The sequence below is a fragment of the Stigmatopora nigra genome, chromosome 18, assembly GCF_051989575.1.
Source record: "Stigmatopora nigra isolate UIUO_SnigA chromosome 18, RoL_Snig_1.1, whole genome shotgun sequence".
In the NCBI taxonomy this organism is placed as follows: Eukaryota; Metazoa; Chordata; class Actinopteri; order Syngnathiformes; family Syngnathidae; genus Stigmatopora; species Stigmatopora nigra.
The window spans coordinates 8,798,600-8,814,779 of NC_135525.1; the positions used below are offsets into that span (position 1 = coordinate 8,798,600).

Here is a 16,180-nt window from a genome sequence, read left to right on the forward strand (position 1 = left end):
TCACTTTGGAATTATAGGGAACAGCAACCCAATTTGTCACTACCAAATGCAGATAGAAGTCTGCAAAGACTAGATGCAACAGTACCCTGATTGGTTGCTGACGACTTTTGCTTTTAATCCAAAAGGCCTTCGTCAGGTCTAATCAGGAGTTCAGTCGAGGAAAAGCTAGTTTTGTCCTTTGACTGATTGCCAGCTATCTTGACAGTGAACAGCTGCACTGTTGGAGTTTAAGTGGACCGAGAAATCTGGATAGCCATTAGAATCTTTTTGCTATACAAAAAAGCTGTAATTTTAGATGTTATTGTAATGTTATAATGTCATTTCAGGTAAAGTAAATGTCAAATTAGGGTGACAGCTTGTGATCACTGTTAACAACACTTTACAATGTTAAACCCAGTTCTGAAAAGAGTCCAGTTCTCAATGCATCTTTTCAATCTTCTGTTGAATTCTCATATGAACGACTGAATGTTGACATCGTGGCCTAAGGTAAAATGTCAGGTGGCGTTGTTAAAAAGCAGACCTGGCATTTGCAGCTTTCAAACATACCTTTTAGCGAACTTGCTAATTGCTGAAGGCTGTACATGATCATCCTGTTGTGCAACCAGATGTTGCTGCCTGCACTAACACACCTCGGACACGGAACAATGCAAATTACACAAAGTGTTTGAAATGTTGAGAGTGCGGCGCCAGATATACACGTGCATCCGACTTGGGAAGCAGTTGAAAGCCGGGGCATGTACAATGCAACGTCCCTGTGAAGAGAACTGAAGTCTTCTGTCTGAAAAGCAAGGATTGCTCGATTGAACCTCTATGTTGTTTTTCCACTATTCTGTTTTCATTAGAATTTGAAACCAAAACAAAAAGATAATGTTTTCTGGGAAAGTAGCCACTGAGTTCCAAGTGGTATCAGTAAGTTGCAACTAGAAAAGTTATTGCAGTGAGTAGCCACTGAGTTCCAAGTGGTATCAGTAAGTTGCAACTAGAAAAGTTATTGCAGTGTAAGGCATGACAGTACACACCTGTAGAAATGTAACCTAAGGACTATCACTTGGTAGAAGACCCAGCAACTTTTAATTATGGTTTAATTAACTGTAGTTCTTATGCCTCTATTATACAAAAAAAGATTCAATCAGTGACAATTCTCAATGGTTCTAATGTTTAAGTATAACTTGCTTAGTTGTATACCTCTACTATATTATGACATTTTGTCCCTCCAGGCTATACAACAATTAGATGCACCCAATTTTTGGCACTATGGAGCAAATTTGGCCACAGAGGACATTGTGGACTTTGCCAGTGTTTGGTATAAACTTCCAACTAAGTGGCCTTAACCACTCAACTTGCTAAAACCAGGATTGCTTGGACCATGGACAATAAGCGGGTAAGTCCATACTTTTTTAACTGAAGGGTTTACACCATAACAGGTCTGTAGTTAAACCATAGAAACTATCTCAGTATATGTCCATTTTTTTCCCTTAAGACTTCAGTCTGCCCCCTCAGGATTTTATTCCCATCATATTTGTCACAATCTAGAGTATGATTTTATATCGGCATTGACTGACAATTGAACAAGCAAGGTTTTCTAAATCTCCAAAGCCAAGGCTGCACCGTGGGTGGCCTGGAAATTGACAATTGACCACAAAGACATTCTGCCTGTCATTAGCCTCCGTTGAATTCAACGCCACGGGGGCCAGATTATTCTCACATGCCGCTTTGGCATAACTGAAATAAAACAAGTTGAAATTAACCACGCACAATTCTGTTAGAGTTAGTCTGCTACTACTTACATGCTCAATTAGAAGTTTTGCACATGTCCTGGGAGATCTGCCATTCAATGGGAATGCAAGACCCACCGGCATAATTTAATTTATTTGTTCAATCATTTAAATTGGGCTTTTGGAAAAAAGACTATCTTTGTAGAAACAAACCCATAGAAATGTGTCTCATAGTATTTACAGTACAAAACAAATTTAGTACCCCAAAATAATAGCTTGGAATCATAGGACTTGGGTATATTTTATCAGTATGCATCATGAATGAAAACATTTAAATGTATAATTATCTGGGTAGATCAAATTAGAGATCTGAAAGGACAATTCTATTCCAATATCTAAACAAGGTAAGTGGAGTGTTTGCACAGTACAACTTTGCAATGTCCAATCCCAGCATCTTAAATTCAGTTATTGTAGAACTGTTGTTTTGGTAGTCGCATAACTAACCTAAGACCCTTTGAATAAAGAATTTTTAGGGGGTTAAAAGTCGTGAAAACTTAGGATCAATGTTCTGGGAATGTTTAGTTGACTCCTTCCAAAGAAGAAGAGCACATGTCCAAAAAAGCAAAACCCTTAGGGTTGTTTGGAAAGAGAGACATTGAATGTCTGAGGTCTAGCCAGTTTTAGTCCCAAAGGCCAACTTCCTACTTGGCTTCATCAATGAAAGTACAATCTATTTTGAAGATTATCGGAAAAGCTTGCAGACAAGCGTTGAAGAAGTAGGGATTTACTACCGACAGTGTTAAATCTTCTCTTTTCCTACGTGGAAGTCTTTTCAAAGAGTGCTACGAGCTTCCCATTTTGGGCTTATTGTGCCTCAGCTGCTTTGTAGCAAGCACTCAACTCCCGCTGACCTCGATCTTTGCCAGAGAACCAAAAACTGCTGCCAGCAGATAAGTTGGATAAGTTACCTAACAGATTTTACTGTTTAAAACAGGGGTCCATTGAAAGATAAGAAGATAAGCAGTATTTATGTTAGTCTAAATAGAATGAGCTGCATGTACCAGAGGATCGTGTGTTGGTGAATTTTACTCCTGTGAGATGTTTGGCAATGGCTTTGTATAATACATGTACATGTCAGCACCTTCGCTTAAAATTTTGCTGTCACAACTGATAAACGTACGGCCACTCCATGTGACGTTTGCGAGTAGGGCTTGGTTGACCTAGAGTTAGAGCCTGACAGCACATTTGCATGCAGTGTGCTTTTCAAATTTGAGGGTATGCTCGACCGCTTCTTGCTGGTGTTTATTGTGGTTCTGGGGTCTGATTGCAGCCACATGTTGGTACAACAACAATGCTAATACTTTGTCGGTTGCCACTTGATTGACACCCAGCTCGTGTTCAAGGTGCATACCAGGGCGAGCCGCTAGATGTCAAAATAGTACTCAAGACGGGCACGCCGTGTGGTGTAAAGACTCAACATGTGTTTTCAAGAGAAACTTGGCAACATTTTATAGACTTGGATTTGCAGAATGTTCACATAAATCACCTCTGCAGATCCACTTGAAGCATTTTTTTGCAGTAAGGCAAAAATGAATTGATAGTACAACTTTAATTCCAATGGAGTTGGGGCAATAAATTTCAGGTTAGGTGATGTGAACGGGAAGTTGTTTGACTTTGACGGTTGGTGACGTCATGTCTGTGTGACTGAATTGGCGATTTAACTGTGATTTAACATGGAACAATATTTCTTTGTTAGTGATTATGCTAAATGGAGAGATTTTTATCAAGGCCTTCAGATTATTAGTAATTTATACAAATTAGCTGCTAAAATATGAATCATTAAAGCACTTTTGGTTGTATTGCCCTATATTTGGCTTGTTTTACCCAATTGTTGTACTACTTTGGATGATTAAGATTAAGAGATAAAGTTAAATTCAGATGACTTGACATTTGTTGCACAAAGTGAGTGCGAGAAACAGCTCACATTGCTTAAATTATGAACCCAAAGCAGCATTCTTCTTAACCAAAACGTGAGTTGCATTCTTCCATCAGCTGCAATGCTTGAGGCTTTCTTCCAATGTGGTGAGCATCTGATTGTTATTTCACTGCCACGCTGATTAAAAAAACAAAATGCAGTGCGAGGCCCAGAGGGGCTCCGTGAAAGAAGCCATAAAGAGCCAAATGGAGATTGTGACTGACATCTGTCATGAGATCTTAATCAGAAGTGCGCCATCCCTCCTTGGCAACACTTCACAGGACACATCTCCTTCTCGCCGTTAAACGGCACATGGGAAACATCCAGTCATGGTCGTATGTGTTCTTTTAATACAATATTTAATAGACGCATGTGTTTACAAGCCAAGGAATCAAATCACACAGCAAATGTAAGGCTGTCATTCCTTAAATATGTTGGTATACTTGTAAAGCATGTTAAAAATATGGTACATTTAAATACGTTAAGGTTACTATGTAGTTAAGATAACTTTAGTTCATTGTGAAATATGTTTATATTGTCGTTTAAATTAGGAAAAGATAGATAACTGCTTTTGGTGAGGTCATATAACAAATTCAATGAGTCAAGGTAGTGCTGTATTCCATGTTAATGACGCATGAATTATTTTATGGCTACTCCAATTCTGGATTGTTTGACCTTGCGGTGGTCTGTTCTTAGTGATAGCTTAAGTAAGGGTTTGAAATGTTACACTTATAAAAAAAAGTTTTCCGTTAATTTTAGAGATCGGATTTGTATTTTCATGGCCAATAAATGAAGCGGCGAAACTTTGCAGTTGGTTCCAGAAACATTATGTTTCCGTCATTAGGATTCTATTTCACCTAATTGGTACAAATCGTTGGCAAATGATTTCCTTTTTTAATGTAGGCCAGCACTAAGTCGTGAAAAACTTTTCCATTTTTAGGGGTCGAGTAGTTGCTTTGTTTTAATTCCAAAACCGGTTTCAAAATGTCATTAACTTTTTAACTATTTAATTTGTTGTCCCTACAACTTTTGTGTTATGTCCTTTGAACGGTGGCCTCCTTGTTTTTTTGTCCTGTAGAAGGCAGTATTTCCTCAGATAACACAGATATCCCTCCGACTATTCTTCGAGACCGGTTCACCTTGTTTTGCACTTAGTTTGGGGATAAAAGGCCAAACTATCAATCAAAACAAGCCCCTTGGACCTGAGAAAGGCCTGCAGTTATTGTGCTGAGCTCTTAGGGAGCAAAAAGTGGACCTGCACAGCCTCAATTTCGCTGGCTATGTCAACCTCATCCTTGATTTTTATGTGTGACAAATCAAAGAGCTCCAAGAGCACAGGGGAATAAAGAGGCCGAGACCGGTGGGACAATGAGGCTTTCCGCCAACTACTCTTAATTTGAAGAAGATCCACAATCAGTGGTAACTCATCCTCTCTATTTGATACCTAAGCCTTCAGTGATATGACACCGGATTTAATTGAGTAGAAAATGCCATCTCAATTAACGCCATCATCTGGAAAAGAACAGAATCAGCACAACTGAAAAAGTTTATCCAACGGAGTAGGGATAATCTTCATGTACTGTTCATCTATTACCACGCCCTCCAGTTTAATTCATCTTGAGGGTATAATTATGTCAAAGAAAACACTCAACATGATTTAAGGAACTTCTTTCCAACGAAAAGGATCATCTACTGCCGTCTTGTGGCGTCAAAACTCAATAAGAAGCAAGATTTTGGGCATTTGGATGTAAAGAAGGCATTGGAGTCTTTCACTATTGCCATTCTGGAGGCATTGAAGCGGAAAAGGCCTCCCTGGCCCTGACCCTGACCCAATTGACTCATTTCCTCTTCAAACAATTCCGGTACATGCGTTATTTCCTCTTCAGATGTCAAAATAAGACGAGAAAAAGAGCCCATCTACCCAGATTCTAATGGACTTTGATGCCTTGACGCAACAGTGCAGACCACCAAAAGGAGAAAGAGTCAAAAATACAGTGAGTGTCTGAGGCTCTGCTCCGGAGCCCTCCCCCTGCGACGACGTCAGATCCTAATTGGCAGCCTCCCGCCGGAGGCTTTATAAGGCACGAGCGTGTCCCTCAGCCCTCCACAAGAATCCCAGCCGCCACCTAGCGCCAGTGTGTCCTCCCCCCCAAGTCGCCCCACTTTGCCGTCGTCCTCCTGGCTGCAGCATGCACGCCGCTCCCCCTTTGCTCCTCAGCCTCCTGCTGCTACGCGGATGCTGCTGCGCCTCCGCCGCCGCCGCCAAGGCGTGGAGGCAGGTGTCCAACGATGGCACGGAGCTCGTACCGGACTACACACGAAACAGCAACAGCTACAACAACACTGTGAATCACAACAATAACAACAGAGCCAAAACAGGTGGAAGGACAAGCAACTCTGTCTCTTACAGTAAGTTTCCTTTTATATTTTTGCATTTAAAATTTATATAAGAAAGTATAATAAGATTAGGTTTTTTTTTAGCAACCGTAGAAGACTGATGAAGAAATCTAACTATAAGCTTTAATCAAAAAGGAAAGATCCATTTTTGTTCTTTCTGTTTTACTGCCAAGATATTTCATTTGCTTCAAGCATTCTTAGTGAGATTAACTTATTAGAAAATATGTTTCAGATTTTTATTATGGATAATGAGTAGGTTTAGTTAGAATTTGAGAAATAACACATGCCCTAGAGGTTGATTTCAAAGAAAGTTTAATTTTAATATGATTGTAGACTATAATATGGAAAATTTGCTGTGTAAGGATTCATTCAGTTCAATCTTTTTTTTTTAAATCCTCAAGGTGAAAGCAAAAAAGATCTCAAACCTTCCTTTAGGCAAATGTTCGCCATGTTTAATGACACCACAGTTAGATCTAAACTTAATTAGGAAATTTAAACCATGTAAAATAATGTAAAATGTTCAATTTTAAAAGGCCATTTTTGTCGAATAAGACAGAGCAACTTCTCAGATGGCGTGCCACATCTTGAAACTCCCTAATTGAAATACTACATCATCCAAACTGAATCAGATTACACGTTAACTTCTCCGTCTTCTGATTGCGTTCATTAGTTCATCTCGGTGTCAGGTTTACCCGCCTAAATTCCTGCGGTTTCTTGCCTGTCACGGACGCAAGTGAAGCGTAGAAAGAGACATCGGAACCTCCTCATTTGTTCATCAATTTATTGCCCGTCTCGCTTGACACTATTAGTCAAGCTCCGCTGAGGGACGCAAGCCTCTGATTGCAGCAACATGTCCGACCTAATAGAAAACACCGGCCTTCTTCTTCTGGCTGTGAATCTCCTTGAGGGAGCTTTGGAAAAAAAAATTTATTGATGATTCCCACCTGTTGCAGGGGAGAAAAAAAATTAACATTTCAACTGAACGCCAAGGTGCGAATATCAAATTCAGGCTCTCCCTTTGCGAGCTTTATTGAGACATTTTATAACGCTGTAAAAAGACAGAATCGGGAATCGTAATTTACAACTGTAACAGATTCAGTGAAGTTAGTTGTCGGTATTTATGAGCTTAAAGATCATTTTTCTTAGACAGAAGAATAATTCATTGCGATTCAGAAGACAATCCCGATATTTTATGTCAGAATATGTTTTTTACCGTTTTATCGTATCTATTTATAATATTCTGCCTTACTTTTCTCCCTCTTAGCAACAGTCATTCGTCTTTGACCTCCACGCCACCATTCGTCCCAGATTCGTTAAAAATAACGAACAAAAAGGACCCAATCTTGTGTATTCCGGCGTCAGAAAAAACACAGGGATCCGATTCTCTCCTGGAGAATAAAACGCAACCCGCTATTCACGAAAAACCTTTTGTTCGGCCCCTTTTTGTAAAAAGGAACTGACGGGAAAGCTGATCTTATGCCCGTGTTTTTGTTTTTAACCCTTTTAACGCACCGAATCGAGATAAAGAAAGGACAGAAAACAAGGCCACAATAGCTTCCGCATGCGTCTTCAAAATAGACACGTCCGAAATTTAAGATGACAGCGTTTTTTCTCGGCCTCAAGCAGCTCGCCGCTTAGTGTTCTGTCAGCACTTTGTAAGGGCCAGCGTGACAGTGTATGCCAGTCCTTTTCTTACCGTTCTGAGCTCCATTAGATTTGATGGAGTGCTTTACTGGCTCCTCAACGCCAGCTGATAGTTGCCAGCTGGACGCCCGAGCCTCCGACGACCGCGGGTGAAATTAAATTAACAATCGTTCAACTCCAAGGCTTCCAACTTTACTAAATATGCTTACTTTTTCAATGTCCTAAAGCGAAGAGAGCGGAAATTCGATGAGATAATATTACAATTAAGGACTGCATTTGAAGTATTAAAGAATACTTGCGCTTTTAATCCCTTCCAAATTGTCCTCATTTAGTTTAGGGATAACTGGAGTCCATCATGGGGACTCAAAATAGAAAGTTTGTTTTGCTTTGAGTGCAAAACTCAACCTTGATTTTCGACCAATGCGGGGATTCTTCAATTCAATTGACTGTGAACAATTTAGCCGTTTCAGCAAATTATGTTGTAGTGCAGGACAGTATGTCTGCCGTGGCTTAATACCAATTGGGAAACATTGATTCAGTGAACAATAACAGTCAGTTAAAATTAGAAAATGCACAGTCTGAGCTAATCCTCTTGTTTTTTTGAGAAACAAAAGCCAAGTGTAACAAAGTTTAGTCCAAGCTACTGATTCTTGCAGAGCGAGCGCCATTAGCAAAAAAACATCTTGCAAGAGACCAGATATTTCCATCTTTGGGAACATTTATTATAAATTGCCACCCAATCTCTATTTTAAGACTCGAACTGCACTCTATTGTTTTCATAGATTAAAAAAAAAAATTAGTTAGAATTTTCTATGGCTTCTCATTTAAGCAGTAGATTCCAAGTCTAACATGCTTTTAAGCCTAAAGTGTTTCAAGATGTGGCCAATTGAAAACTTGACTTTGTTGGTACACACGCTCACTTTATGATTCCCTTTGCTCGACATGATTAATTACTCAACAGTCTGGACTGAAGTACAACTACTTGGCTCTGGAAATCCCTGTTCAAATATCAAGCAGACTATTTGTCCTTTTCCTGACAAACACAGATCTTTTTTGCTTTTTTCTGAGGTGTGTTAAGACTGTCGTTTTCCTGATAAACGAATGAAAAAAACAGATCCAAAAAGCTTGAGTATTCAGCTTTATTCTCATTAGGAACAAGTTTATTTTGGCAATATAAAGAATCGAAACTACGTATATCTTTTCACATGTAGGCATGTGATGTAAAGATAGCTATCGACTTATTTACAGTATCAGGCAGTTCATATATCATAACTCAATTGGCGTTGATCCATACCTCCAATGAATGATTGATTGCCAGATTAGACAGCGAGAAAGCTTTTAACTGTTTAGTTCTTTTGTTGCCTGTCTTGTAAGCGAGCATAACAGCAATTTACCGCTCTTGCCTCGCAGGCGCCTCGGAGCTGAGCTGCAGGGAACTGCGGTCTACCCGTTACATCACAGACGGATCCTGTCGCAGCGCTAAAGCGGTCAAGGAGCTAGTGTGCTCGGGCCAATGCTTACCCTCGCACCTCATGCCCAATTCCATCGGCCGTGGAAAATGGTGGAGGAACGGCGGTGGGGCTTCGGACTACCGCTGCATCCCGGCGCACTCTCGGACACGTCGGGTACAGCTACACTGTCCTAACGGCAACACTCGGACTTACAAGATCCGTGTGGTCACTTCTTGCAAGTGCAAGCGCTTCCGGCCACATCACAACCAATCCGAAGCCAAGGAAATCCCTCGGTCGGCCCGTAACAAAAAGCCCACCCGCGCTTCTTTGGATCGAAACAAGAACAAGTCGCCGTTGACAGACAACTCCTACTAAAACTTCCTCTCGCAATCTCCCCGACAACACCAAAACAATCCGATTTAAAGAGACCCAAGTACACAACATTTCACTCTAAAGTGACTTCATAAACCAAGCTGATGTCAAGTCCTTTTTCAGCCAGCTTTGGTTTTCATTTCTGCATGACAAACCTTAAATGCCGGGGCTCTCCACGAAAAGACGTCGCTGCGGGTCCTCGTCCCGATATAAACGCACCTCAAGCGTAGCAAACATCCTCCCCGCCGGGCCTTCCAAGCCATCTGTACAAACACACAACGCTGGCTCGCTCTCCCTGTTGCATTTAAGGCCGAAAAGGTGCACCGAAGGGGTCGTAATCCATCTGCTTCTGCCTGGACTGAATACTGGCAGCTCAAGGGGGGGTGCCGGGGCCTATGATGGGGGTTTGGTGACAGCTTTGGAAAACCTCTTTCGTCTTCCAAGGTCCTTCAAGGCCCTCTAAAGCCCTGGAATTAAGAATTCAGTGAGACCACGGATGGATCCTGATTGAATAGTAAACCTCCTCCCATTCTGTAAATACAACTCCACTATGAAAACTTATTTTTTTCATCCTGGACTAAAATATCATTGCCCAGACGTAGCCTGACTTTAGCAACACTAGTTTTTGCAGGTTCTTCGACTGTTAAAAACTAAAAAAAAAAACCGAAAGCATATATGTTACCATCATTGGACCAACCTGGGGAGGATTAAACGCGAAGTGGTTGGCAGCGAGGAATCCACGAGGAAACGAATGAACTGCCTATTTATTTTTTATTCCACATTTAAATTATTTATGCAACGTTTTTTTGTAGTAAATAATAATCGCCATTATTGTCATGTAGTACGATAGCGCAATAAAATACTGTGCAGTACATGAATAAAGCCGATGCAGATATATTTCAAAACTGGCGTATTGTTTTATTCCATGTGAATGTGTGTCATTGACCTCAATGTTGCTACATATTGTGTGTAACTTACAAGGTATTCTTATCAAAATATGATATTTAAACACCCTTTCAAGACTTACACACACCATGTGTGAGCACATGACCCAAACTCTACTGTGGAAACCACAATTTGTTCTCCTGGCGTTTTTTAGGGAGTAAAGCCCATATCCCGTTTCACTACATCATCCCGAACGGGTGGTCATTATGTCATTCCCGAGTTCCCGAGGACAGATATGCCCGTGCCTTTTTTGCTCACTCGCCCCAAGCGAAACACGTCCCTCCTAAAGAAACCCAAGACTCCGGCACGGTGACGCTGACGAAGCATCTGTCACGCGTTAACATGTGCGCATTGCCACGAACTCCCGCTGACCTTCTCCCGACCGCGGCGGAGGAGATGTCAAGCGCAATCTACTCCCAGCCGATGCATCACATTCACAGCCTTCGCCGTAAGTGTCATTGGGGGCTCCAGGTGCGCCTGTCCCAAGGGCCAGGCGCCGTTGCGGAGAACCAGCTCCCTCGTATTGCTCCTGGCCTTGACAAAATATTTATAGGGCTGACATATTGACCACAATAAATACTTGGGAGCTTCATTTGTTCTGATTTAAGAACGTCTTGTAAGAGTACTGCGAGGAATTCAATCGGTCGGTTCCAAAGCTTTCGGCAGGCCTTCAATCACTCCGCCATTGTGACACCACCTTGCACAACCTCCAAGAAAAATGCAAAAAATGTGACCACAAAAAACATCGTCCCCAAAGGTGGTTAGAAGTATGCATAGGCGGAACCATAAGGGGTGGGGGACAATACCTTTGAAAGCTGATTGGATATCACAATGTAATTATGATTGACATGCCACTGTCCACCCATCATTTATTATCTGGATGTATTTTTGTCTATGGAATAATTTTGTCTGTTTTGAATGCGTGGACTTGTTCAATTCATTATATTTTTTTAAAAATTACATTAACTGCTATTTTGACTCTAGCTCTTATACTTGCTCCATTAGAGTAATATTTTGAAACTGTATTCATTTCATAGTATTATTTCCCCACTAAGCAATCACACATGCATTAAAACATCTGAGGATTTTATAACATGATGCATTAAGGATAGGAATAACAAATAACTAGACTGGCCTATTTTTTTCAAAGGGTGTTTTTTTAAAATGACAAGACATGGAGAAGATATTTGCCATCTTTTCAAAGCAAAGCATTCAACTATGGAGGACGCTTCTACTACCTCCAAAAAATCCTGGATGAACATGGCCTTCATCTCATAATGGTATGGTGAATATTATTGGAAAAATTGTATTTCTTAAATCGTGCATTAAAATACAGGTTGTGTAATCTTCTATACATCTTCTTACAGATCAGCAAGTTGGGAAATCAGCACTAAAACACTAAACTGTTAAACATCTGCATTCACAAGTCTGGAGAACGTTACATAAGGTGAGTTCACTTGAAAAAAGTTATAGTCATTTTAAATCCATCCTGATATTTGGTCAGAAAGCCAAATTTCCAAAGCATTTTTACAGCCAGTACATGTCTTTTAAAATCTATGTCATGTTAGCAATTTTGACACTTGTATGGCTTTTAGAGCTTTTGTCTTAAACAAGGAATTTTTACACAAGATTGGTTGAGGTTTGAACTCATATTTATTCCTTTCTTTTGAGTTCAAGCTGATATTTTGCCAGAAAGGCGAATTTCCTTGACATTTTACAAGCAGTATAAATCTTTTTAAATCTATGTCATCCTTGTAAGAATGAATATCACAAGAGGATTTTGACAGGGGGCTTTGGAACTTGTATCTAAAACAAAATGAGGGGAATTTGAACAATTAAAAAACAAAAATCAAAGTTAATGACATGTATTGCGACGTGGCAATTTGACAGAATTGTTTTGAATAACGTAATAATCTGTGTGTTGTAATACCATTTTGTCCAAATGCATGTGTTGGCAGTTTTTCCACTTCATAAAAGCAAATGCATCACTAATACAAGTGACAACCACATGAAACAAAATGACTCGTAAAATATACAAAACAATTACTCTTGCCAAAAGTTAACCTAATAAATGTCGCTAACGTTTCAAATTTTTGCCCGGCAGCTTGTGCAACCCAGGGCTGTCCTAGAGGCTTTGCGGCAATGAAATCCATTTTACTGGAAGAGCAAACATTCCGGCTTTCGGCGGCGATTACGCCACGTCAAGATGATTCCGCGCGCCCCGCCCTCAGTAGTTTTTATTCACGCAATTCCCAAGACTGCAAATGGATGCTGTAATCAAAGAAGTGTGTACGGTTCAGGATGATCAAACCAAACTGTCCACTTTTAAGAGTATTTTCTCACAAATACATTGTATTTATCGCTTAAAATCATGATAATTAAATCAAGGGTACGGCTTATATGCGCACAAAATACTATGCAGGCGATATGGTAATTTTTTTCTAAATATAGAATAAATAAACAGATAAAACGCTTACCAAAACTTATTTTGATATCTATGAATGAAATTCAATAAAAAAAATATAATACAAAAGGTAATACTTTAAAAAATATTATATATGAGAGAAATCCAATGATTTTTAAGGCAATTTTAAGGGTAGGGGCGGATGAGACTTATATGCGAGAAAATATGGTAATTGGAACAACCCCAATATGTACAGTAATGAAAATATTTTGCAAGAGGAGGTTGTCATTCTTACATGCACTGCAGGATTAACCAAATTCTGTTAGGACAACTAGAAGTGAGGAAGTGGCTGTCAACAGTAGAGTTTTCAATTTGAAAATACACATTTATCGCCCCGTGAAAGCCTAAGTTGAATATCTGCGTTGCTCCTCAAGCAAAATATGTTCGGCACTGGCTTAGAGAACTGTGCTTTGTTTTGTTAGTTGACATTTTTGATCCCCTACATAGTGCAAAGCTTCCGCTTGACAAGTTTGCTTCAGTAGGCTCGGTTAAACTGGATGAATAGTGACAGTAGTTTACACAACGTCACTCTGCAGTTGGTCTGTAGAGCGGATGTTAATGTGGAAAGATTGATTCAATCACACCTACGTGAAGTGGCTCAATCTGGTTCTTTTAAGGCTGCTTTTTCCACTGTACTATTTTTGTTTATCCAGTCTTGTTCAGCTGTTTGGACATGTGGAGTGGTAGATCGGAATGCTTTTCAATTCTGGAATGGTTTGGCTGTGCCGCAGGGGGAGTTAGAAATGCTTTCTCTGTGGGTGTCTAGATTGGGATGTATATCGAAAATATTCTGTCTGTTCTTTAAACAGACAGAAAATGAACATTATTGAATATTGTACATGCTGCATGACTATGAGTAGCATTACCAAGGCAAGACATTACTGGGGTGATAAACCTGTACTGATGCTGTAGTAGTAGTTTCCATTGATAATCTGAGTTAGGCTGATTTTTAAATTAATTAATGGAGAAACCATTTGAGGTGGATTCAACTTGAAGGCTCATTTTTGCAAGTAATGCCTTAGACATCCTATTATTTCCTATTATTTAATAGGCAGGGCACCTGTTGATGGTGGTTACATTAATGAGGGGAGTTTGAATGAAAGTGCTGCACCTATTTTAGGCAATAGATTTCAGAGGAAACACTAAAATCTGCATCAAGTCTTGTTCAAACATCTTGACGCATGCACAAATTCCTTGTGGCCCTGCATTACAATGCTAAATAGCTTTGTGTTACCATTTAATAAAGATCAAAAGAGCCACTCCATTCAAATATTAAGATTCAGTAATGGTTTCGTCTTGAGTCAATAAAGGAAGATTTAAAGGGAAGCCGCGTGTGTGGGCGGCAATCCTGCCTGTTTTGACAGGCGCTCATCAACCGCCCAACTCTAACCGCTCCTCCTGTTTAAACGGCGAGCAAATGATGAGTCAAACAGTGCGCCTTCATGTCATCAATGTTGACCGCAATGACGCCGGAGCCAGACGGGCTGCGACTGGCGAAGCAGCCTCTCCGTCACAATGGCTCCGGCTAATGCTTCATGACATTTTTGGCATGTAAAGACACTTTGGATGGAGACGACACCCTCCACTCGCTTATGTTTGGGTTGAATTATTTATAGTGGGTAGCACAAGTATTGACACTGTACTTGGCTAATGTAGAAGTACTTCAATTGTATTGTGAGGCTACATTTTCCAAAGTAATGTGAGGCGTTTTGACTCGATACACGTGCAAACCGAGAGTTCCGAACTCTGTTACGTCATTAATTAAACAGCAAAGTCAAGGGAGGACCTTACAATCCGATTATTAGGCAAAAGCTTAAGGAGGCTCTATGCTACAGATGTCAAATTGCTTTGGCTGCAATGTGGAAGGAGATGGTTAACATTGGCGTGTAGTACTGCCTCCCAAAACAACAAACCCCCGAGGCGTCTTGGCCACCCCGCGCAGACAGACCGGTGCCTCCATGCTTGTTTGTATGTTTGTCGTGGCGTTATCCCTCTTTCCTACTTGATAATATTTCTCTTTCCCATGTACGTACTGACTCTCTGACCCACATGGAAACTGTTTTAGTTTCACTTGATCCTCACCCGACTTTGGATGAGGATTTGGCGCAATCAGCTCCAAAGATTGCCTCCCATCTTTGTGGCTGAGGTTGCATGACCCCAGAGATATCGCCTTCATCGCCACAGCTTAGGAGATCAGGATCACTCCCACAACTCCTCCGCAACCCTAAACGCTGTCCCGGCGCTGACCCCGCCCGCAAAGACGCGCCGCCATATTTTCAGTTGTCATTAAGCTGTCTTTCCAAGGGTGAAAAAGTGTGAGGAGGGACAACAAGTTCGCAAGACGTAGGTCTTATGTCTTTCTTAGGTTGAGGGTTTTACTCTGCCACTATTCTCTTCTCGACAAATGCTCTCCCAGATTTTTAAGATTGGATTGGATTGGATAACTTTATTCATCCCGTATTCGGGAAATTTAGTTGTGAGGGTGAGGATGCAGAAATCGGAAAGGCATTTTAGACATAAATAGATAGCTAATAAGTAAGTTAATATAAGCACATATATACATATATATAAGCACATATATACATATATATATATATATATATATATATATATATATATATATATATATATATATATATATATATATATATATATATATATATATATATATATATATATATATATATATATATATATATGCACATATATACATACATATATAAGCACATATATACATACATATATATATGCACATATATACATACATATATAAGCACATATATACATACATATATATAAGCTCATGTATAAGCACATATATATGAGCACATATATCAGCACATATATATAAGCACATATATAAGCAAATATATATAAGCACATATATAAGCAAATATATATAAGCACATATATACATACATATATTTAAGCAGGTAGGTGGTTTCTAACACAGACATTTTTTGATCCAAACTTTTTTAGATTAATACAGCTTTAAAATATTGTATCCTAACTAATACATTGTCTCTTGTTAAATTCGGGATCCTGAAATTTAGAAACTATTGACGCTCTGTTTATTTTTTGATTTACTGAAGGGATGGTAGAGTAGCATTAATATGATTAAAATGCTTTGATTTACGATGTTACAATGTAAAAATGAGCAATGACCCAAGCTTCACTTAAAGTGGTGCCATATGAAGTACCCTTCCCCCTTTGTCTT

At 39.8% G+C, this 16,180-nt stretch overlaps 1 protein-coding gene across 1 annotated transcript; it reads left to right on the forward strand.

Moving 5' to 3' along the window:
- Positions 1 to 5,785: 5,785 nt before the first annotated feature.
- Positions 5,786 to 10,459, forward strand: sost (sclerostin). The gene is made up of 2 exons (XM_077738914.1): positions 5,786 to 6,099; positions 9,142 to 10,459. The coding sequence occupies exons 1-2, from the start codon at positions 5,880 to 5,882 to the stop codon at positions 9,555 to 9,557; spliced, it is 636 nt and encodes a 211-aa protein (XP_077595040.1). The 5' UTR covers positions 5,786 to 5,879; the 3' UTR covers positions 9,558 to 10,459.
- Positions 10,460 to 16,180: the final 5,721 nt, after the last annotated feature.